This window comes from Balaenoptera borealis, assembly GCF_965194805.1.
Source record: "Balaenoptera borealis genome assembly, chromosome: 10".
Classification (NCBI taxonomy): domain Eukaryota; kingdom Metazoa; phylum Chordata; class Mammalia; order Artiodactyla; family Balaenopteridae; genus Balaenoptera; species Balaenoptera borealis.
In genome coordinates, this window is record NC_138874.1 from 72,149,009 (window position 1) to 72,173,555 (window position 24,547).

Here is a 24,547-nt window from a genome sequence, read left to right on the forward strand (position 1 = left end):
GAAGTGTGAGGTTTAGCGGGCGCCGGCGCCCGGAAGGTCAGCGTGTGAAGGAGGTGGTTGTTACGCGGGTCTCCCCACTATTACAGAGGAGAAACGGGCGAGCACGCGATCTCGGCCTGAAGCGGCGGGGAGAAGCAGACGGGCAGTTTGCTGCAACACCATGGAGGGCGGCGGCGGAAGCGGCAACAAAACCACAGGGGGGTTGGCCGGCTTTTTCGGAGCCGGTGGAGCAGGCTACTCGCACGCGGATTTGGCCGGAGTCCCGCGTAAGTATCGGGCCTAGCTTGCGAACATTTCTGACTGGTTCTTGCGGCCACGCTACACATGCGACGTGCCCTGTTCTTTTTTTTTGCTGGCGGTCACAAGCTTCAGTAGCAGTGGTGGGGTTAGTGTGTCTGCGCGGCCGCTCTTTCAACACTGAACGAGTGTTTGGAGCCATGGATTCCGAGAAGCTCTCTGTGGTTGACCTGGACCCAGGAGATGTTGCATGTTTTCTTCCTTTTATATTCAAGCTTCGTGTCTTATCGTTCCTCCCACAAATTCCTTGTGTGTTGGGCTGTGTGCTTGGCCCTAAGTGCAGAAGAGCGCCCGGTTTTGCAAGTAAATGCATTCCACGTATCGAGCCCATACATAACTTTTTAGCACAAAGTCACATTCTAAACCACGAAGTAGCCGTCAGGGTAAAACACTCAATACTAATATATACAGGAGAGAAAGAAATACGTCGAGACAACTGGAGGAACTTGGAAGAGAACTTTTATAGACATGAAGAAAGAAGCCGGTAAGAATTTTAGGAAAGGAAATATTCAAGATCTAGGGTGCCGAAGCACGAATACCCTGCCTGTGCCCTCTCCTAAGTAGTGTGAATATGTATTCCAGATCTTTGGAACTTTCTAACTGTGGTATTCAACTGGATGAATAGAACTTGGAGTTAAAGATAGTGGGAAGTTGGTGAAGGATAAGCGCTTCATAAAACTGATTTCTCTTGAGAATCTTTGTACTATTTCTTTAGGTCTCTTATGCTCAAAAACAAAAACGCCCTTTAAAGTTACTAGTGTCACCTGTGTCAGAACTGCATCTAGGACTTCCCTGGTCGCGCAGTGGTTGAGAATCCGTCTGCCAGTGCAGGGGACACGGGTTCGAGCCCTGGTCTGGGAATGGCGTGGAGCAACGAAGCCCCAGCGCCACAACTACTGAGCCTGCGCTCTAGAGCCTGTTAGCCACAACTACTGAAGCCTGCGAGCCCGTGCTCCGCAACAAGGGAAGCCACCGCGATGAGAAGCCCGCGCATCGCAACAAAGAGCCCCCGCTCGCCGCAACTAGAGAAAGCCTGCGCGCAGTAACGAAGACCCAGTGCGGCCAAAAATAAATAATAGTTAAATAAATTTAGTTTTGAAAGAACTGAATCTAGAACATAGTTTGTATGTAATAAGTTATAGGATATGACTGTATGTAGTTTGTATATTAGTCTCAGGACCTTTGAGTTTTGGAGCACAAAGGACACTGCCTTAATGTGAAGAAGCATTGTTACGTTAATTAAGATTTGAAGGTAAATTAAGAGATCAAGGGGTGAACACCATTCACTGAGTACTTGAGATGGACTTTTCTGGGTGCAGGACTACAGCAGTTAAATTTTAAAAGATGAGTGCTGTTTTCACAGAGCTTACATCCTGTTGAAGTGAGCCAAGTAACATAAGTAAAAAATATTTCAGTTAGTGATAAGTGTGTAAAGGCAATAAAAGGATCTTGAGATGGTGATGGGAGCCAAAGCCATTTAAGAATGGTCCAGGGAAAGCAACTCAGGGGTGTTGACCTTTGAGCTGTGACCTGAGTACAGTACAAATGCCTGGGGGGAGGCAAGTGTTTGAGAATCAGCTGTTAGGCCATTGTATCTACAGAGTTACTCCGGAGTTGGTTTGGTGGGAGATAATGAGATTAGAGGGGCAAGGAATGGCAGCTAATGTAGTGTTGTGTAAGCTTTTTGTAAGGAGTTTGAATTTGGTTACAGGTGTAAATGGAAGCCATTAAGGCTGATTTCCTTTTCTTAAAAAAAAATCACTTTAATTGCCATTTAGAAAGTGAATTGGAGGGACTAGAGCAAGTAGGGAGTCCGGTTAGGTAGGAGATAGTTACTACAGTCTACGTGAGATTTAGTGGTTTGCCTAGGGTGGTAGCAATAAAGATGGTAAGTAACACAATTCAGGATAGATATTGGATACAGAACTAATAGGACTTCGAATTGATGAAAAGACCAGAGTCCTGGGTATTGGATAGGTTTGTGAACAATCAGCTGAGATACAGAAGGATCCAAAGATTAAATTTAAAATGTGAGAAAGTTGATTTTCCTTGATAAATTTTTCTATCTTCAAAGGTAGTAGAATTCAAGTCTGGCCCTCTGAGAGTGCCCATTTCTTTTGCCCTGACCCCTTCCTTCTGGTGATGACCTAAGAATTCTCTACCCTGTAAATCAAATCTGTCAACACTAAGATCTGAAGGAATTGCCTTAGAATATTTATACACAACACATAACCCAAACGATGTTTTTCTCATAAAATTGATTGGTTTCTGGTCAATTTTATTTTGCAATCTGCATAGTTGTCAAGCATTTTTGTAGTAAAGTAGAAAGAAATTAGCTTTATTATTGACCTGGGCTATGCTTCCTGCTACTTAGATTATTTGATCCACGTCACTGCCAATATCTTGTTGATATGAGATCCTGAGACAACAGTGCAAGATTGAGGGCACCAGGAAGAGGCAGCCCCTAAACTGCCAGACAGGAAGGATAAGACTAAGAAAGTGAGAGAAAAATTCACATTCATTGAGCCTGTGCATCAAAATTGCAAAACACACAAAACAAGAGAAAAATTAATGCTAAATGAAATAACTTTTTAAAATTTTATTGCAATATAATGCTTTGTTTTCTCTCTAGTAACTGGTATGAACCCTCTGTCTCCTTATTTAAATGTGGATCCACGGTATCTCGTGCAGGTAAGATTAAGACTAGTCCTTTTATGATTTTACTAAGTTGGTCCTTTATCTTACCATTTAACAAAATAACCCCAAGTACCTATGTTGACTTGATCTGTGATATGTGCATCTGGAGGCACCAAGTCTCTGGTCTTAATTCACCCTTTTTTCCCTCACAAACTCTGGGGATTTGGCTTACATCTCTTCCTGATACTAGTTAATTAAAGGATTTTGGGGTTTGGTTGTTTTTTTCCATTTTTTAAAGTTGTGATAAAATACACTAACAAAATATACTATTTCTAACTGTACAGTTCAGTGGTATTTAATGCATTCCTAATATTGTAGCATCACCACCTACCAGCTCCATGCTTTTCATCTTGTAAAACTGAAACTCTATACTCATTAAGCAGTAACTCCTTTTTCCACCCTTCCCCCAGCTCTTGGCAACCCTTCTGCTTTCTGTCTGATTTTTGAATACTCTTAAGTACCTCAAATAAGTGGAATCATACAGTATTTATTTTTCTGTGACTGGTTTAGTTCATTTAGCATAATGTCCTCAAGGCTCATCTGTATTGTAGTGTGTGTCAGAATCTCCTTCCTTTTTAAAGCTGGATAATATTCCATTGAATAATATTCCATTTTGCTTATCCATTCATCTGTCCAATGGACACTTGGATTGCTTCCATGTTTTAGCTATCAGGAATAGTGCTGCTATGAACTTTGGTTTATAAATATCTCTTCCAGACTCTCATTTCAATTCTTTTGATTATATATCCAAAAGTAGAATTGCTGGATTATATGGTAATTGTATTTTTAATTTTTTGAGGAACTGCCATACTGTTTTCCACGGCAGCTGTACTATTTTACATTCCCACCAACAGTGCACAAGGGTTCCAGTTTCTTCACATTCTCACCAACACTTGTTATTATCTGGGTTTTTTTGGTAATAGCTATTCTAATGAGTGTGAAGTGGCAACTCATTATAGTATTGATTCGCATTTCCCTAATGATCAGCCATGTTGAGCAACTTTTCATGTGCTTCTTGGCCGTTTGTGTATTTTCTTTGGAAAAATGTCTATTCAAGTCCTTTGTCCAGTTTTGAATCAGTTCATTTGGTTTTTTGTTGTTGAATTTTAGGAGTTCTCTATAGATTCTAATTATTAACCCCTTATCAGATACATGATTTGCAATTATTTTCTCCCATTCTGTGGGTTGCCTTTTTACTCTGTTGATGTTGTCTTTTGGTGCACAGAAGTTTTAAATTTTCATGAAGGCCAATATTTGTATTTTTTCTTTTGTTGCCTTTGCCTTTGGTGTCATATCCAAGAAATCATTGCCAAATCCATTGTCACAAAGCTTTTCCCCTGTGTTTTCTTCTAAGAGTTTTATAGTTTTACGTCTTACATTTAGGTCTTTGATCCATTTTGAGTTAATTTTTGTATATGGTGTTAGGTAAAGGTCCAACTTCACTCTTTTTCATGTGTATATCCAGTTTTCACAGTACTGTTTGCTGAAAAGACTGTCTTTTCCCCTTGGAATGGTCTTGGCATTCTTGCCAGAAATCGTTTGACCATATGTACAAGTGTTTATTTCTGGGCTCTCTCTTCCATTTCATTGGTCTACATGCCAGTACCACACTGTTTTGATTATTGTAGCTTTGGTAAGTTTTGAAATTAGCAAGTGTGAGTCCTCCAGAATTGTTGTTCTTTTTCAAGATTGTTTTGGCTATTTGGGGTTTGTTGAAATTCCATATGAATTTTGAGATGGGTTCTATTTCTGCAAAAAATGTCAGTTCCTATTTTGATAGGAATTGTATTGAATCTATAGATTGTTTTGGGTAATACTGACATCATAACAGTATTAAGCCTCTGATCCATGAATATGGGATATGTTTTCATTTCTTTATGTCTTTTTAAGTTACTTACCTCCTTGGTTAAATTAATTCCTAAGTATTTTATTCTTTTTGATTCTATTGTAAGTGGAATTGTTTTCATCATTTCCTTTTCAGATTGTTCGTTGTTAGTTTGTAGACATGCATCTGATTTTTTGCGTTGACTTTGTATCCTGCTACTCTGCTGAATTCACTTATTAGTTGTAACAGGGTTTTTTTGGTGCAGTCTTTAGGATTTTCTACATATAAGATTATCTGTGAAAAAAGATATACTTCTTTCTAGTTTGGATGCCTTTTATTTCTTCTTGCCTAATTGCTCCAACTAGAACGTCTAATACTGTGTTGAATAGAAGTGGCAAAAAAAAACGGGCATCCTTCAGTCTTTCATCTTTGGGTATTGTATTTGCTGTGGGTTTTTCATATATGGCTTTTATTATGTTGAGGTAGTTTCCTTCTGTTCCTAATTTGTTGAGTGTTTTTATCAATCAAAGTATGTTGGATTTTTGTCAAATACTATTTCTGCGTCAATTGAGGTGATCATGTGGGGTTTTTTCCCTTCATTCTGTTAATATGGTCTATTACATTGATCAGTTTTCATTTGTTGGAACATCCTGCATCCCAGGAATAAATCCCACTTGGTCATGATGTATGACCCTTTTAATGTGCTGTGGGATTTGGTTTCCTCAAATTTTGTTGAAGATTTTGCATCAGTGATCATAAGGGGTATTGGTCTGTAGTTTTCTTTTCTTGTAGTGTCTTTGTCTGGCTTTGGTATGATAATGCTGGCCTCATACAAAGAGTTATGAAGTGTTCCAAGTATTCCCTGCACTTCAGTTTTTTTGGAAAAGTTTGAGAAGAATTGGTGTTAGTCCTTCTTTTTTTTTTTTTTTGGCTGCGCCGCCACACAGCTTTTGGGATCTCAGTTCCCTGACTAGGGATTGAACCGGGCCACAGCAGTGAATGCCCAGAATCCTAAGCACTAGGCCACCAGGGAACCCCGAGATTGGTGTTAGTTCTTTAAATGTTTGGTAAAATTTACCAGTGAAGCCATCAGATCCAGGGCTTTTGGGCTTTTTGGCTTTTTATTTGTTGTGAGTTTTTTTATAAGTGATTCCATCTCCTTACTAGTATGGGTCTCTTCGGATTTTCTGTTTCTTGGTGAGTTTTGTGTTTCTAGGAATTTGTACATTTCATCAAGGGCATCCAGTTTGTTGGCATACAGTTGTTAATAACATTTTCTTATAATCCTTTTTAATTCTGCAGAATCAGTAGTGATGTCCTCACTTTCATTTCTGATTCTAGTAATTTATTTCATTTATCCCTGCTCTAATCTTTAATATGTCCTTCCTTCTGCTAGCTTTGGGTTTAGTGTCTTCTTTTTCTAGTTCCTTAAGTTGTAAAGTTAGATTTTTGATTTGAGATCTTTTTTATTTTTTAATGTGGGCATTTATAACTATAAATGTCCCCCTTAGCACCACTTTCACTGAGTTTCACAAGTTTTGGTATCTTGTGTTTCTTTTTTGCTCATCTGTTAAGTATTTTGTAATTTCCCTTGTGATTTCTTCCTTGATCCATTGATTGTTTAAGGAGGTGTTTTTTTTAATTTCCACGAATTTGTGAATTTTTCAGTTTTACTTCTGTTATTGATTTCTAACTCATCCCATTGTGGTTGGAAAAGGTGCTTCGTATGGTGTCTTTTAAAATCTATTGAGACTTAACTTGTGGCCTACCATATGGTCTGTCCTAGAAAATGACTTATGTGCACTTGAGAAAAATGTGTACATTGTTGGGTAGAGTGTTTTGCATATTTCTGTTAGATCTAGTTGACTTAATGTGTTAACTCCTCTGTTTCCTTATTTTCTGTCTGGTTATAACAGTTACTATTCATTACTGAGAGTGGAATTTTGAAATCACCAACTGTTACTGTAGAACTTTCTATTCTTCCCTTTAATTCCATCACTTCTGCCTAATACATTTTGATGGTCTGTTACTAGGTAAGTAAATGTTTATAATTGTTATATTTCCTTGCTATGTTGATACTTTTATTGATATAATGTCCTTCTTTGTCTCTTGTAAACTTTTTTGCTGTAAAGTCTATATTTTCTGATGTTAGTATAGCCACCCTGCTCTTTTTTGGTTATTATTTGTGTGGAATATCTTTTTCCATACTTTCACTTTCAATCTTTTTGTGTCTTTGGCTGTAAAGTGAATCCGATGTAGACAACATATAAATGGATCATGTTTTTTAGTCCATTGTGCTAATCTCTGTCTTTTGGCCTAGAGAGTTGAATCCATTTATATTTAAAGTGTTTACTGATAAGGAGAGATTTCTGGCATTTTGCTGTTCATTTTCTATAAGCCTTTTAGCTTTTTGTCCCTCCCTTCCTGCATTAATATCTTCTTTTGTGTTTATTTGATTTTTTTGTAGGGAATTGTTTAAATTCCGTTCTCATAACCTTTTTTTAAAATGTATTCTATAGCTGTTTTCTAAAGTTATAACACTAATTTGAGTTTATACCAGTTTAACTTCAGTAACATACAAAAATGCTGCTCCTTTACCAGTTGTCCCTGCCCCTCTCAATTGCTGATGTCACAAAATTATATCTTTATACATCATGTGGTCAAAAACATAATCTAATAATTCTTTTAAATGCTTTAAACTTTAAAATTATGTAGAAAACAAAGGTGGAGTCAAAAGCATAAGTTACAGTAATACTTTTATAATTGTCCATGTATTTGCCTTTATTAATATCTTTATCCCTTCATAAGGCTTTGAGTTACTGTCTAGTGTCCTTTCATTTTACTTTGTAGGAGTCCCTTGATCGTATCTTGCAGGGCGGGTCTAGTGGTCATGAACTCTCTCAGCTTTTGTTTATCTGGGAATTTCTTAATAGCTCCTTCACTTTTGAAGGGCAGTTTTGCTGAATATGGGGTTCTTGGTGGACAGTTTTTTCTTTTAGCACTTTAAATATATCAGCACACTGTCTAGTGGCCTCTAAAGTTTCTCTTGAGAAATCGGCTCTTAATCTTATTGAGGATCCTTGTATGTGATAAGTTGCTTCTCTCTTGCTGCTTTCAAGATTCTCTCTTTGTCTTTAGCTTTCGAAAGTTTGATTTTAACATGTCTCAGTATGGGTCTCTTTGAATGTATCTTACTTGGTGTTTATTGAGCTTCTGAATGTTCATATGCATCTCTTTTATCAAATTTGGGAAGTTTTCAGCCATTATTTCTTCAAACATTCTCTTTCTCTCCTATAACTCATGGTCTGTATATTAGGTTGCTTTGTGGTATCCCACAGATCCCTTAGGCTCTGTTCACTTCTGTTCAGTCATTTTTCCTCCTTTTCCTAAGACTCAGTAATTTCTATTCTGTATTCAAGTTCGGTGATTCTTTCTTCTGCCCATTCGAATCTGCCTTTGAATTCCTTTAGTGAATTTTCCAGCTATTGTTCTTTCAGCTTCAGAATTTCTTTTTGGTTTCTTTCTAGGTCTTCTATTTCTTTGTTTCCATTTTGTTCATACATTGTTTTGACTTTCTCCACATCTCCTTTAGTTCTTTGAGCATCTTTATGACACTTGTTTTAAAGTCTTTGCCTAGTACACCTATTATCAGGTCTTTTTTAGGGACATTTCTGTTGATTTATTTTTTCCCTTTGAATGGGCCATGCTTTCCTATTTCTTTGTATGCCTTGTGATTTTTTGTTACTGAAAACTGGACGTTTGACTCTAATAATGTGGTTAACTCTGGAAATCAGATTCTCCCCCCTTCCTCAAGGTTTGCTTTTATTTGGTTATTGGTTTTTCTAAATTATTATTATTATTATTATTATTATTATTATTACAGTCTGCCTATGTGCCAAGGACCAGCCTGAAATGTAAACTTAAGCTCTTCTCAGTTCTTTTCTGAGCCTACACTTTTTCCTGGGTGTGTGTTGTCACTTTCTAATTTTTCCTTTTTATGCAATTGCTTTTGAATGTTGTAATCTTTAATGTCTAGTTCACGAATGGGGAAGCAGCAAGGAGACCAGCTCCCAGCTCTTCTTTAAAGCCCCTGGAATAAGTGGGGGTGGAGAGGGTACAACAACAATGGCTGCCTGCTTCTTTGTATGCACTTCTGTGATCAGAAGGAGCAGTGATCAGAGCACAAATTAAAGATTTATATTTAAAAGCAACAAGTAGGGCTTCCCTGGTGGTGCAGTGGTTGAGAATCCGCCTGCCAATGCAGGGGATATGGGTTCAAGCCCTGGTCCAGGAAGATCCCGCCTGCCGCGGAGCATCTAAGCCCGTGTGCCACTGCTGCCGAGCCTGCACTCCAGTGCCTGCGAGCCACAACTACTGAAGCCCGTGCGCCTAGAGCCTGTGCTCCGCAACAAGAGAAGCCACCGCAGTGAGAAGCCCGCGCACTGCAACAAAGAGTAGCCCCTGCTTACCACAACTAGAGAAAGCCTGCACGCAGCAACGAAGACCCAACGCAGCCAATAAATAAATAAAATTAAAAATAAATACACAAATAAAAGCAACAAGTAATTAATTTTAAAAGCACCCCAATAAAAAATATTGGAGTGAGTAGTTACGAAGTTATGAGGTCATTAATACTAAGTTACGTGTAAATGAAAGTGTAAAGTGGGAATCTTTTTACTGAAATCTTGAACCAAATCTGTACATTTGGGGCAATAAATACCACCTGAGTTTATTTAATTAGATCAGATTATTATTATTCAAAAGCCTATGAAAATAAGAGTGGTCTGATGAATACAAACATTTGAAATTAGGGGGTTATACATTTTAAGGTTTATATTAGCCTCGGTTTTTGGTTGGTTGTTTTTGTGGGTTTTATTTTTTCAGTTTGGAGAAGTTGCTGATTCAACATAGATAAAGTTGCAAATAGTAGGGTTTTTTTAAAGCTCAGTTTACAACATCAAGCTTCAAAGAGTAGTTGTTGGATATCTCAGGAATGCAAGATTGACTCACTAGCTGAAGAATGAGTCAGTGATGACATGCACTTGTATCAATACTTACTAATGTTAATCATGATCATCTTTTTTTTTATTTCCTATCTGTAGTTAGCGATCCATTTCTGGATTGAAGGATAATTACTTACCTCATCATGTTAAATATACCATTCCTAAAAACCTCAAACAGGAAGCACAATTTAAAACTAAGTCATTAATTGAAAAGTCAGGAAGCACCCAGAATTTACAGATCAATGTATAATAAATATATTTAGACACGGAATTTTTCAGAGTTTGCTTATCATTGCCCAACAGACCATTTCTGTGTGATGAGAGTACATGGGCTTGTTTATTGTACAGTTTTTGGTAAGAACGTGTGCACAAGCCAGAAATCAAAAATCAGTGCAGAGGTACAGTTTTCCTAATCAGGAATGCATTTACCAAAGGTCAGTATTTGCCAAAGGGATGTTTACTTGTTAGTGTTTTTTGCTAAGGGTGTGTGCTATCCTTCAGGGGCTCAGTTTAACCATTTTTGTATGGAAAGCTTGGCAAAAATGTATTTGTTCAACATAAAAAAGTGGATTGTATTGCGAAATCAATCCTATTGTGCTCTTACAGTAGCACTTCTCAACCTAGGATTCTTGGCTGACCTTCAGGGGGTTCATACCAGATTCTGTGTATGCATTTACTAGAAGGTGGATCTGTAAGCTTTCTAAGATTATCAAAGGAATATATGCCCTGCAAACAACTAGTTAAGAATTGTTAAGGAGGTGATTTTTGCCCTTGCGTAAGTGATCCAAACTGTTGTACTTTTATAGTTTCTGCTCATTTTTTATGATCATTGGTCTTACATATAGTAAAATGGTGCTGGATAAATAGTAGCTACAGAGTGAAAGTTATTTTCTCCTTCCAGACTGGTATTCTGTTATCTCTCATAGCTTTCAGTTTACCTTTCTCTAGAGATGGCCTTCCTAAACTTTCAAATTTATCATGAAGGCAAATTTCCTATAATCTATCAAACTTACATTGAGATGCAAAGTTCTGGGCAAGAATCTCTCCTAAGAACTAATGAGCATAACTATATATGTTGTATATTTCATTTCATTTTGATTTACATGTTCCTTTTGTTGCAGAAAGTTTTACTTTTGTTTGACTAAGTATAGTTGAGTTTTAGTTAATTTACGGATTTACATTCTGTAAAAAACTCCTTTGAAAAATTAAACACTTTGCAAGTACTATGTCTTAAGGGGAGCTCAACTTGGTTTTCATTATTATCCCTGTAGGATACAGATGAGTTTATTTTACCAACTGGAGCTAATAAAACCCGGGGCAGATTTGAACTGGCCTTCTTTACCATTGGAGGATGTTGTATGACAGGTTGGTATTTATATATGTTTTTTTAAGTATCCTCAATCCAAGTGGCCAGAGGTGCTTAAAAGCAAAGGCAATTAAAATATCACCTTCAGGGTTGTTTTTTTGAAAATCATTATTTACAGTTTTCTTATTATTAAATAAAAATGAAAAAGAATCAGAAGTATAGTTGTTCTTTAATATAAAGCTGATTATTTGAATGAATTGTTACTATGATTTGCCAGGGGCTGCATTTGGGGCAATGAATGGTCTACGGCTAGGACTGAAGGAAACCCAGAACATGGCCTGGTCCAAACCAAGAAATGTACAGTAAGTCTCATGTAATGATGTAGTGATGTTTGACTATTAATCTCTACTTTGTTGGCTTGATGAGCACAACCTTGAGATTACAGTTGTTTAGACTATTGGTATACTTTTTGGTCAGTTTTTTTTTTTTCTGGTGTTTTGTTTTGTTTTTCCCTTATTCAAAATAAAAGGAATTTAGGGATTAAGTCCTGGGTCTAAGCTTTTAGAAGGAGTGATTTTTGAGTCAGTGTCCCTCAGTCAGCTGGTGCTATCCTAACCTAACTTCTCAGCTACACCTGTTCCATTTTGCAGGCCTATATAACATGCTTTTCAAATTGTTGAATTACTAGTACATTATTTGGATTGTTCAGGGGTGTGCAAAACCATAGGACATCATAAGTGAAGAAATAAGAAGCACATAAGAGTAATTGCTAAATCTGCCGACATGTGACTTAAGCTTCTCATTGACTTCACTCTCCTTTTCTTAAGTGCAAAGGTGCAGAAAATTTAAATGAAATCCCTAGAACTTAGAGGTGGTTCCAAAAGGAGTAAGACAGTCTCCTCTTAGGAAACTGAAGTTTGCAAAGAAGGGAAAGTGCAATTAAGGTCAGAAAGTGTATATAACATGTATCTTCACCCTGCTTAAGGAATAAACATGACCAGTTCCTGTTGCTGTTCCCTAAATAGTATATTGTTTAGTTTTGCATGTTTTTATGCTTCATATGAGTAGAATCACACAGTATGTGTTCTTCAGTGGCTCGTGGTTTTTATTTTAGGACAATTTAAGCTCCATTTTCCTTATATGTTTCTTAGCCAGCAGATGGCAGCAGTGTGTTAGAATTGGACCTTGGGAAACCTGAAGGCCTGTCAAGTTTTTCATATTCCTACTACTGCATGGATCACTGCCCTTGCTTTACAGGCTCAGATCCTTGAATATTTTTGTATTTATATTCTTAATATTCGCTCTTTACTCCAATTTTTTTTTTTACTTTTTGTATTATGGATAATTTTGAATTTATACAAAAGTAGACAAAGTAGTACAGTGAACATCTATGAACTATAACCCAAGCTCAACAACCATCAACCAGCACCAGGACCAGTTGTGTCCCACCTCCTTCTTCCCTTCCATATTATTTTGAAACAAATCCCCAGCATCATATTACTGAACACCAATTTGAAAGTGGAAGGTCTCTTAGAAAAGATAACCTTTGTTTCTTAAAACCATCATAGTTACTAATTTTGGGGGAGAGTCAAATTGGTTTGCATTTCTGAAGTCAGATTTTTAAAATCTTACATACCATTTTTTAGTATAATCATTCTGATCTTTCAAATAGAGAGACAGCATTTTAAAAATGGAAAGGTAATTGGGTTTCAGGCCAGACAAATCTATGTAGTTTCAAAGCCCAGTTTCATTGCTTACTGTTTTGGGATCTTGGGTAAGTTTCCTTACTTTCTGCCTTTAATCTGTTGAGAGATGGTTAAAGTGGGAAGTAGGTAAGGGCCCATTTAAGTGGACGTATGTTGCCCGATCACATTCCAAAGGACTTTGGCAATTTGCAGTGCCACCAGCAATACAGTAATGAAAATTAATAGTTTTAGATGCTTGTTATAAATGAAAAACAATTAAGTGCTAAACTTAATATATTATTAAATATGTACCATAATTAGATTAATTAAATGTGTAACATAATATTTGTAATCATTACTAATTTTTTAAATAATCCTTTAAAAGTAATACAGATTTTTGTTATTACTGAGCATTAATTTAAATGAGTGCTTTAATTAAATGAGTTCTTTTCCTGTTTGCTGTTGTAATTCTATAACCTCCAGCAGTAGTCAGCTGTCAGGACAGAACCATTCCTGAGACAGTGTTACACTGCTGGGAGAGCAGTGTTCTGTCTTCTTCCTCCAGTGGCCTCCGTCACTGTTGACGTCTGGCACTGGATGAGGGCAGCGCTGTGCTTCCTTGAGAGTGTGCTAAGCATTCACTTTGGCTGCTTAGTTCTAGTCTGGGAGCAGACACAGAGTGCACTTTGTTCATGTATTCTAGTTAGATGCCTTTTTCCTTTGAGTATTTGTCCTTAATTTTGCTTTGTATTCCATGATATTCCACACTTTGATTCTACTTAACATTCTAAGTATACATACTACCCCCCACACACATAAGAAACTTAATTATAAGCTAGTTTGTCTGTTATGTCATTTTTTTTTTTTAACATAGATCAGTTTCTGTAAACTTCTTTATAAAATACATTCCAGGATATCATTCAAACCTTTTATATATTTAATAGTTTTACACATTTAATAATTAGAATTTTCTTTACTTGTTGCCCAAAAATGTTGGAGTTTTTAATCTAACCTTCATTTATATTTATATAAAGTAAAAGCTATCCTAATTGAATTCTGAGGAGATGTTAAGTTTTAAAATTAAGAAAACTTCGTGTATTGCGTTTATACATTTAAAATTGCTATTATTATGGTTTTTCTAAATACTAAAGGAATACTGGTTCTAAATACAGATTCTTTCTCTTTCTGCCCTGGTAGGATCTTGAATATGGTGACCAGGCAAGGGGCACTTTGGGCTAATACTCTAGGTTCTCTGGGTAAGTAGATATCTCACTTTTTAATAAATTATTATTACTGCAAAGAAAGAATGTACATGTATTATGAACAGTTTGATCAACTAAAATCCTGATCCTGGGATGTTAAAAATTATGTTTAAATCCACTCTGGTGAGTAGTATAGATACTACTTAGGAGAAGACCATAAACTGTATAACAAAAGAATCCCAGCTGCTAATACCATTGTGAAATACATTCATTTCTAAATGCTTAAATCACTGCATACTCTCCTGTCTCAGCAAGACACCAAATAAAATCATGTTTTAACTAAATGAAATTAAAATAATTTAGGTTCAAGGCAAATGGTTTTGTTTGTTAGGAGAGGTTCAAGTTCCTGTAGTAAGATATGATAGATTAATCCAGCCGTCCTGATATGTTTTCCTAATAGACCATTCATCATTCTGTTTACCTAATTAGATTTCCCAGACTTAATTGCCAGAATTGTAATAGGGCCTTTGTAGACATTGAAAACATTTGCAGTTCTAAGGAAGGGATAATTGAGTAGTACTTAGGACCAAATGCTTTCATACTGTAATGTTTATGAATGATTGACTCTTTTGATTACTCATGACTTATAATAAGCCTACTTATGGCACTTATGCCCTAATCCAAAGTTTACTTTATTTGAAAGTCTGAAAATCTTTTACTTGTGGCAGATTAAGTAAGAGAAAATGTAGGCATCTTGTTGAAAAAATAGGAAAAGCCTCTGTGTAACAGAGTGAGATCCTAGCCTTGTCATGGGCTTTGGAAGCAGTACATTTTCACACTGTAAAGTCAGATTTGCATTTGGGATCCTAGTAAATGGTTGCTTCCATATGCTGCCCATGACCCCAGTGCCCTTCCACCAAGCACAGTCACCCTCCTTTGTACCTGTGTGCCCAGAGTAATCAGTCGTGCTGGTCTCCCCAGGACTTTCTCAGTTGTAGCACTTCAAGTTCATGTTCCAGGAAACCCTCAATTCTGGGCAGACTGGGGTGGCCAGTCACCCTGTATGTTTCCCTTGTAATGTGACCGGTTACAGTGTTCTGCTCAGGTTTAGTTTCAGTTAAATAAATTGAAACGGGAAGAAGAGCCCTTATAGAAGTATAAAAACATCACAGCAGAGGAGTTGTAAGGCTGAGTTTGGTATAATTTTGAGGGGTCAAATGTGGCTATAATTTTGAGAAAGGGTAAGGAGAAGAGTTAATGCATTCATGGCTAATCAGTCTTTACAGGCATAAGAGAATGGTAGTTTGGGGAAAGATCTTTTTAAAACTAAATAGTGCTAGTGTTAGGGTTTTTACATGTGCAGGAACCAGATCTCACGTTTCTGGAAGTCATATTTTTCTTAGAATAGAAATACATGTGTTTTGTTTTTGTTTCTAAACCCAAAGTACAGCTGTTATGAATAAAATGGAAGTGAAAATTAAAGATATTCTTCCTGGGACTCCCCAGTAGTACTTTCCATAAATAGCTAATAAATTTCTTCTGAATCTCTCCAAACATTTTCTTTGCATATCCAGAGTCATACACACGTGTGCCTGCTTTACATATTAGTGAATAGAGCTCTTCCTGCGTTTTAAGTGAGTACATAGTATTCCATTATGTAGAAAGTCTTTTTCTGGATCAGTCCCCTCTTGAAGGTCATTTTATTTGTTGCTAGGCCTTTTTTATTACAAACAGTGTTCCCAGTGATCATTGTTTATATGTCTGTGAATACTTATAATGTCTGTAGAATACATTTATCTAAATATAATTTTGCCACACTGACTTTCAGTTTACTTTTTTATTACTGATCAGTTCCATTTCCCCTATAGCTTTGCTCTATAGTGCATTTGGTGTCATCATTGAAAAAACACGAGGTGCAGAAGATGACCTCAACACAGTAGCAGCTGGAACCATGACGGGCATGTTGTATAAATGTACAGGTAGGTACTATTAAATGGTGAAGCTGTCTCAATACAGTTGAAGTATGCTTTTTATCCATACTGTAGTTTAAAAGGAAACATTATACTTTTTTTTTTTTTGTAGTATAATGTTCTCTGCCATCTCGTGGTTTGGGATTTTGGTTTTTATTTTTTGTAAAATACACATACATAAAATTGACCATCCGAACCGTTTAAGTGTACAGTTCAGTAATGTTAAGTATGTTTACATTGTTGTGCAGCTAATCTCCAGAACTTTTCTTCATCTTGGAAAACTGAAACCCTATACCCATTAAACAACAACTCTGCATTTCCCCCTTCTACAGCCCCTGGCAACCACCATTCTACTTACTATCTCTCTGAATTTGACTGCTTTAGGTACCTCACGTAAGTGGAATCATGTAGTATTTTTCTTTTTGTGACTGGCTTATTTCATTTAGCATAATGTCCTCAAGGTTTATCCATGTTGTAGCATGTGTTAGAATTTCCTTCCTTTTTAAGGCTGAATAATACTCCATTGTACGTATGTCCCACATTTTGTTTATTCATTCATGTGTCAATGGACACTTGTGTTTCTTCCACTTTGGCTACTGTGCATAATGCTGTTATGAACGTGGGTGGACTAAATACCATTCAGTTATGGAAAAAAAAAAATCAAAACCCTGAGAGTTGAGTCAAAATTAACTGGATGAATATCAAACATCAAATTCTCCTCTAAGATGGAAAAGAAATTAACATTCACTGAGTTACGATTACACGCTCAGCAATAATCAGTTAATATAACTTGTTTCATTTAAAACTTTGTGAAGTGATAATTATCACACCCCAATTTTATAGATGAGCACAGTATTAAGAGGATCTTTCTTAAAAGATCATATAACTAGTGACAGCCCCAGATTTTTCTCACATTTCTGTTTTAAATTGCCTAAACTACATATGTTCTATACTCAAGCCTCTGAAAAGTACCTTTATTTGTTTGATTGCTTTATTATGCTTTTAGACACTTGATTAACTGAGTAATTTCGTTTTTATGTAATTCCTCTATCACAAATATCAAGTAGCATTTTGGCCTCATTTTTACTGGAAAGAAATGAGAGAAGTCTCAACAGAATTATAAAATCCAAAATTTCCTGATACAACTGAGAGTAAGAAGCTTTTTTAATTTTGAAAATGGATCACATTGGGAATTTTCTTCTTAAGAGCTCACAATACTTTCTGCAACACGTGCGTGTGCTTACGCACATCAACAGAGCTCCCAGGTAGAGTAAGACAGTAAATACCTTTTATGTCCATGAAAGTGTTACCTTGGCATAGAAGAACCTTGTTAAAAACCTAAAAATACTTCCACATTGAAAATCGTTGGGATCAGACAAAGGAATTGAAAACCCTAATTGGCACCACAAGGGTGGCACTCAGCCATCAAGAGTTTAGTTGGCCCAAACTATGTTTATTAAAAATCAAATTAAAATTTAAAAAACAGGAGATTTCACACAAAAGTCTGGAAATTTTAGCTTCTTTTGAACAAATGGAAGACACTAAGCTCACGTTATGTGTGGTGGCAGATGGCTGGAGCTGAGGTTGGGGAGCAGCTACCCCAGTGGATGGGCACTGAAGCTGCAGCTCAGTTCCCACCAATCCCCGTTTTCTTGCTCAAGGTAAGCCATTACGGCATTTCCTGTGTTGAGGGCAGCCCTGAGTATGAAAATGTACTGAATTACCATCTCATTTAAGACATATTACATGTATTTTAAAGATAAAAAGGGAAAGGCTGAATACTTGGTATTATCCAGAAAAGGAGAGCCTAGCTTTCTGTGTCCAGAACTTCCTTGTGGGAATAGCATTTATAACACCACCTGGGACACCTCCAACATCAATTATGGAAGAGTAGGCTCTTGGCTTAGAAGAGAAAGGGGAAAAAAGAATATTCATTAATTCTATGTCAGGTGACAAGTAGATTTCAGTTTCCACTGCAATTGGGGAACATAGAAGAGGTAAATAATCTGCTGACCCAGAATTCCAACATTGGTTCGTAGTTCCTGGCTGAACAGTTTAACTCAACGCATCAAAATTGCTCTAACAAAGGCAAATCGGTATCTTACTGATTTCTGGTTTACACTCTACTTAAGACAGAGCACAGAATTATGAGTTTTGTGTGGCAGGAATATTTGTAAAACTTCTAGATTCAAGGATTTGGAAAAGTTTAGGCGCTCTTTAGTCTAGAATCAGCGTAAACCATTAAGGAAAGAAGTTTACATTTAGAGAATGGTTAATTCCTGTTGACCTAAAATCTTTCCAATCCCCAATTTACTCTTCTAAAATAGGATTTTTTTTCTTTTTTTTAAAAGGAAGGAGTTTAGAATGAAAGCAATATGATTCAATTTAGGTATGGAAGCTACTTTTGTAGAAAGAAAAACCATGAGGGAAAATACATGAGAAGGTGGGTAGTTGTCAGACCAAAAAGAGGCTAAAGGAATAATTCTGATGGTGTGCTTTTACTTCAGATCTAATGCTTTATTTAATGAACTCTGTAAATATTTTTCAGAAGGTGTGAAATGTCATTATTAGGTTTCCTATGCCGTGTGAAAATCTAATGACCAGTATTTTACCAGAATGAGAACAGCTGTAGTTTTGCTATCATGTGTAAGTTTAAGAATGTTGAAGAGACCTGATCACTTATCTTCAGGAAACAAGGCCTCAGAAACCAAAAAATATGGGTGCCCCTTTCCCCCTCGCAGAAAATTCCTTACCTGTTAATCCTGTGCCTTCCATGAGAAAGTCACCTTATAAAAGCAAGCTAAGTAAAAGTAAGAAGATAAACAAATACAGTTTTTCAAATTAAGCAATTATCAGGGTTATTGTTAAAAGGTACTACTTCTCAGTGAATGCCAGGCCTTCAAAATTAAACTTCATATGCCACAAACAGCCTCTTGATGACTTCTTTATTTCTATTACTGGCATCAACATTCTTCCAAAGAGCTAACTGCCATAATATATAAAACATTTCAACAGATCACTTAAACCAACAACCCAGTAAAAAGTGGAGTAAGGATATGACAAAGTCCTTCAGGAGGAAAGACAAACGACCACTAAACAATTGAAGTTTGCTCACAAGGAACCAGGGAAAAGCAAAATAAAACATTAAGGTAATATTTTTCACAACCTGGCTTTAAAAAGTGATGGTAGATGATGCTTATTGGCAAAGGTAAGCAAGTACTTTGAAGAGCAATTTGGCATTAGTTATTAATATTTTAAATATGTAGATCCTTTGCTTAAGTCATCTAATTTTCAGCAATTTATCCCACAGCACACGAAGGCATACATGCAAAACTGTATGTACCAAGGTGTTTTAAGACACCCTTCAAGGAAAAGGTGATATCTGACCAAGGATGGACAGATGAGGGAGCGTGAGGTGGATGTCTGGAGGAAGCAATTTAGGTAACAGCAAGAACAAAGGCCCTGAAGTGGGAGTTAAAAGGCAATGGGAGAGTAGCAGAATCTGGAGTGATAAAAGTGGGAGGGACCAAATCATATAGATGATAGAACTTCATAGGCCAGTATAAAGACTTGGTTTACCTGGACTTTAATTCTTACCATCTGAGTACTAGAGCATTTCCATTTACTTACAAGCCTTAAATTGTTTATTGTAACTTCCAGAGAGTTAAACTTTCACCCTTCTCCTGAGTACAGAGTTTACACCAGGAGATGTTAAGTCAGGGTTTCTAAATCCTCTAAAACTTCCATAAGGTTCTCAAAGGGGTCTGGGACACTCCCTACCACCTGCAGAAAAACAGCCACCGAAAGACTAGTCCTAAAAGGACACTGTAACGTGGGGGCTCAAAAACAGCTGGGATATTTTAGTGAGTTTGGTCCTGCATGGAAGCGCGGGCATTGCAAGGAAGGACTGGATGGGGCAGTGGTACAGGAAGCCCAGGAAAGCCCAGAAGTGCGGTTCAAAGTCCCACCTACTGCTTCCACTCTGTTACAAAACCAAGAAAGAAAAAACAAGAAGGAGGAAGCAGGCCTAATCACCTTTGATTTCTGCCTTTCTTTCTCTGTCCCCTCATTCCATCAGTTGTGAAGTTTACCACACCCATCACCTGAGTTGAGGCCCTTATCACAAGCCCTGAACTTCTCTAACGGTATTTTCCGTTGACCATTTTGACATTAGACTTCTACCTCCAGTCTCCTACCTACTTAACTATTTCTAGCTTAATCTTCCTCAAGGATGGTTCTAATTCTAATACTCCCTACCCAGGAGCCTGTGATGGTGACACACTTCCTTTCTATCTTAATTCAAACTTCTCACCCTAGCCTTCCATGTTCTAATGTTAACCTATCTTTCCAGCCTTTTCTCCCACAGCTTTCTCATGCATGTCATATGATCAAACAGATAAATTTGAAATCCAGTCCATCCTTAAGGCCCAGCTCAATTGTTAGTACCCCTTTCAAGAAATTTCCCTGATAATCTCCTTTCTCTATGCTGGAGGCAATTTGGTATGCTGAAAAAAACAGTGGGCTTTGGAGTCAGACTGAGTTTGACTAGCACTGGATCCCTAAATGTGTAAATAGGAGAGTAACTTGTCTGAATTTGAGTTTCTTTGTCTATAAAACAAGGGTGACTCTATTCCCTTCAGAGAGTTATAAATGAGATAACATATAAACTTTTCTGCCATAAGCACATTTTGTACAATTCTTACGAGACTTGACACAGTTTTCCTAGTAGGAAATCAATAGACAATATCTAGGATAGAAATAGCAAGATAAAGATGTTCTTTAGAAACATGCAGGTAAAAAGCAAAGAACTAAAGTAGTTGCTTTTGGGAACTGGGAATTAGGGTAAGAATGATGAGTACCCCAGACTGTTGTGCATCACTAAAATCTTTTGGTACTATCTTGACTTCTAAAATTATCTATATGGACTACTTTGATAAAAATAAAAATTAAAGTGAGCAAAGATGTGTCAACGTAGTAAAAATTAAATTAGGCATTAGATTGGGACGGGGAGGAGGGAATTGTTGTTTAATGGGTACAGAGTTTCGGTTTTGTAAGATGAAAAAAGTTCTCTGGAGATGGATGATGGTATCCCAACGCCAATGTACTTAATGCTACTGAGCTGTACACTTAATGTAAATTTTATGTTATGTGTATTTTATCACAGTTTTAAAGAATAGTTTTAACAAAAAAATTTAAGTAGTACGAACATTTGTTGAATGGAATTTGTAGCCATCTCTATGTATGTAAGGCTGTTCCTCTAAAGCAAGGGCCACAGGCTCCTGCTGGCCAGATACCTGTCTCTTCACTGAATGTATTTTACATTTTTAAATGGTTAACATTTTTAATGGTTATATAAGTACCTACATAGCCTTTGCACTCTCAAAGCCTAAAATATTTACTTTCTGGCCATTTCAAGAAAAATGTGCTGACCGTTGTGCTAAAATAATTATCAGTTCAGTGTGTTAGCTCTGCCAGTGATCAGCTCTATACCGCATAAACCAGGCGTTTAAATATTCTGGGCCTCATTTTCCCAGGTTTAGAAGAGGTGATATTTGCCCTTTCTGGAAGAGTTGTATAAGTATCCAAAAGATAGAAGATAAAACTGTGACACACAAGTCTCATGTTTGTTCTGCTTTATAGAGATTAACCATTGGCCTCATTTGGTTACTCTGTGTTCAAAGCAAGTTTATTTGCTAATCCACTTCCTGTGTTTAGTTGGGCAAAAGTTGTTTTATTACAGAAAGCCTAAAGCCAAGGCTGTCAAACTTTTAACAGATCAACCAGCTAGAAAACCCTGAAATTAATGGAAAGAATTAAAACTAAAACATGTAATAAAAGGCTACCCTTGAGTCAGGGTTACTGTGATTAGTAAATCAAGCACTTATGTATGTTTGGTGTCTTCTTGCTAGAAACAACTTTTTTCTAGCCTTCAGAGAAGTAACAATTGATTTGAACTAAGTTTGTTTCATTTTGGTCAGAAAGTAGAAGGCTTTCTAGGGGATAAATTTTTCTTAAGGGATACAGTGTGCCACTGATGTCCCCAAAATCTTAAATACTTATAGTTCCCAATTTCATTATTACCCCTAGTACCTATATCCAGGGAGGCTTGCTATCTGATAGATGAGTAGTGTGAAGATCCTTCTAAAATGGCCAAGTAGAAACCATGTTCCTAGGACACTCAAAGCAAAAGGCCAACTGAAAGTAACATTTTGCAGCCAATTCCAAACCAGTGGGCAGACTTCAGAGTCCTGTGGACCTGTAATCGACTAAAGGTCCAGGGAAGTTAGTCTGAAGTTGAATGTATGGTCCCAGGAAATGGTGTCTGCGAAATTATTGTGCTTTCAATTACCTCCCCTATATCATTTTTCTAATTTTTCAACCACACTGAATACAGTTGCATATTCAACTGTCATGCCTAGTCTGTGTGGCAAGATATAAAGAGATGATGTAGACTTCTAGGAGATATCTCCCATTTACTTTAATTTTTTTATGTTTCGGATCCTCCTTCCCACATATTTGACAGCTGTTTACAGATGACGCCTGCAGTTTCTGTTTGGGTCTGTTTAAGATAGATAATTAGGGCACTTCATAGTTGAAGCTTAAGCAGGTCAGCTATCTTAAGTCTTCAGGCTAGAGAGCCTCCTAGAAGAAGTGGCCCTTTATCATCTGAAGCCATCTGGCAAGACATTCATTGCAGAAAGGGTTGGTCTGAAGCATTCTAACTCAGCAGTGTCATGAATTTCATGGAATTTACTGGCTCGTAGCTAAAAGGCCTATAATAAGGTATAACGACCGGACCTTTGCCTTCCTAACATGTGACTTGGAACAAATACTCCATAGGTACAATATAGGCTACACCTGAAGTCTGTGATCCCTACTTATTTGTGAAACTGTAAGAGAACATCAAATATTTCTTAAAAGCTTCTTTGGGTACCCCCCATTCCTCTTATTAGACTTGGGGACTATTTTCAGATAACTGACTGAAACATTTTTGTTTCTGCATTTCAAATGAAATATCTATTCCTAATCTTTTTCCACATGAAAAATTGTTCTTTTGTTGTTAAGCAGAAACAGTTCAAAGTCTAATCCTTGAATGTTTTTCAACTAGTATGATGTTAAGTGCCTCCTCATTGCTCATTAGTTGAGATTTTCTGACACATCAGGGTAGGAATAGGCAACAGGGGAGTTGGTGCTTCATCAGCATCTAACTCAAAGCTTGATTATAGCCATCTTATCACCCACCATTCTGTCTTGAGTCTTCAAAGTTAATATTTAGAGGACCTGTGCAGAGTCCAAAGGCTGTTAATACTGTTTTCAAAGAGGGTGTCACTGTGTTTACATACAGCCTTAAATCAGTTGACAGTGCCAGTTAAGTTCTTCATTTATTTGGTTGCGCCAGGTCTTCGTTGCAGCATGCAGGCTCCTTAGTTATGGCCGGTGGGCTGCTCCTTAGTTATGGCTCACTGGCTTCTTAGTTGCAGTATGCATGTGGGATCTAGTTCCTTGACCAGGGATCGAACCTGGGCCCCCTGCATTGGGAGCTTGGAGTCTTAACCACTGTGCCACCAGGGAAGTCCCAAGTTCTAAATTATATGACTAGCAGGGAATTACTTATCTGGCTGTGACTTCAATGATAACCGTAAGATCTTGTCCAGAAGTGTTCTAGGATCAAGTCAGATTGAGAAAAGTCAAGAAATTATGCTGATGATCTTAGATACAAATTGTGAAATTAAAAGTGAAAAAAACGTTGTGAATATGAAAATATAATTTATGTATTAAACAAGTGATTTAGGGAATCTCTCTCTCCTGAACTTCAGTCTTAGTTTCTTTTATTAATTTTACAGCTTATTCTCCTGTTTGGGATGGAATCTGCATAAACATGAACAGTGTGTCTCAGCTGTAGGAAACTCTTAGTTAACCCTGTGATGCTAGGACAGTATGCAATACAAGGCTGTTATTTTGTTTTTCCTCTGCAGGTGGTCTTCGAGGGGTGGCACGAGGCGGCCTGGCAGGACTAACCCTTACGAGCCTCTACGCGATATATAATAACTGGGAGCACATGAGAGGCTCCTTGCTCCAACAGTCTCTCTGAAGATTACTAGCTGGTGAACGGAGGACACTTTAGTAGTCATCCAGATCAATTTATAAGTCAGTCTGGAGTCATTTACTCTTTTACCTGCAACTAGTTTGAAAAAGGAGATTCCAGTTTGCTGTGATGAAGATCATGGATGGTTGACCAGGACTGGCACTCCTTCCAGCCATTAATGAGTTGAAGCCAAAATCCTTTGGTGGCTGAGTAATGTGGTTCTCTTCTCCTTTAAAGAAGATCTTGCACCTGTTTTTTCTCCTACCCCCCCGAACTGGAAAACCACTTACTCCCAGAATTCAGGTCATGCTTGTCAATGCTGTATCACCACATTTGTTCATTTAATAATCCAAGACTGTAATACTGCCCTGTATTCCCAATAAAGGGTAAAAACGGAACCAAAGTCATAACTCCAACATAAAACATAGTGGGTGTCTCCAAAGTTACTCTTGGCATTTGTTTCTGCCCCACTAGGC

General features: G+C 37.2%; 1 protein-coding gene across 6 annotated transcripts; it reads left to right on the top strand.

Annotated features, from left to right (window-relative positions):
• The first annotated feature begins 12 nt into the window (after window positions 1–12).
• On the top strand, window positions 13–24,494 carry LOC309604686 (mitochondrial import inner membrane translocase subunit Tim23). 6 transcript variants are annotated; one of them, XR_014230947.1, is made up of 9 exons: window positions 19–266; window positions 2,930–2,988; window positions 11,094–11,187; window positions 11,406–11,490; window positions 14,011–14,069; window positions 15,884–15,994; window positions 16,234–16,378; window positions 19,001–19,134; window positions 23,962–24,494. XR_014230947.1 is itself a non-coding variant. In XM_082339648.1 (8 exons), exons 1-8 carry the CDS (start codon window positions 161–163, stop codon window positions 24,029–24,031), a joined length of 729 nt encoding a protein of 242 aa, XP_082195774.1. In that variant the 5' UTR covers window positions 19–160; the 3' UTR covers window positions 24,032–24,494. The 6 variants fall into 6 exon arrangements, 4 of the variants coding, with proteins under 4 accessions (XP_082195777.1, XP_082195774.1, XP_082195776.1 ...); XR_014230948.1 differs by having other exon boundaries at window positions 16,318–16,378; XM_082339648.1 differs by lacking the exon at window positions 19,001–19,134.
• Window positions 24,495–24,547: the final 53 nt, after the last annotated feature.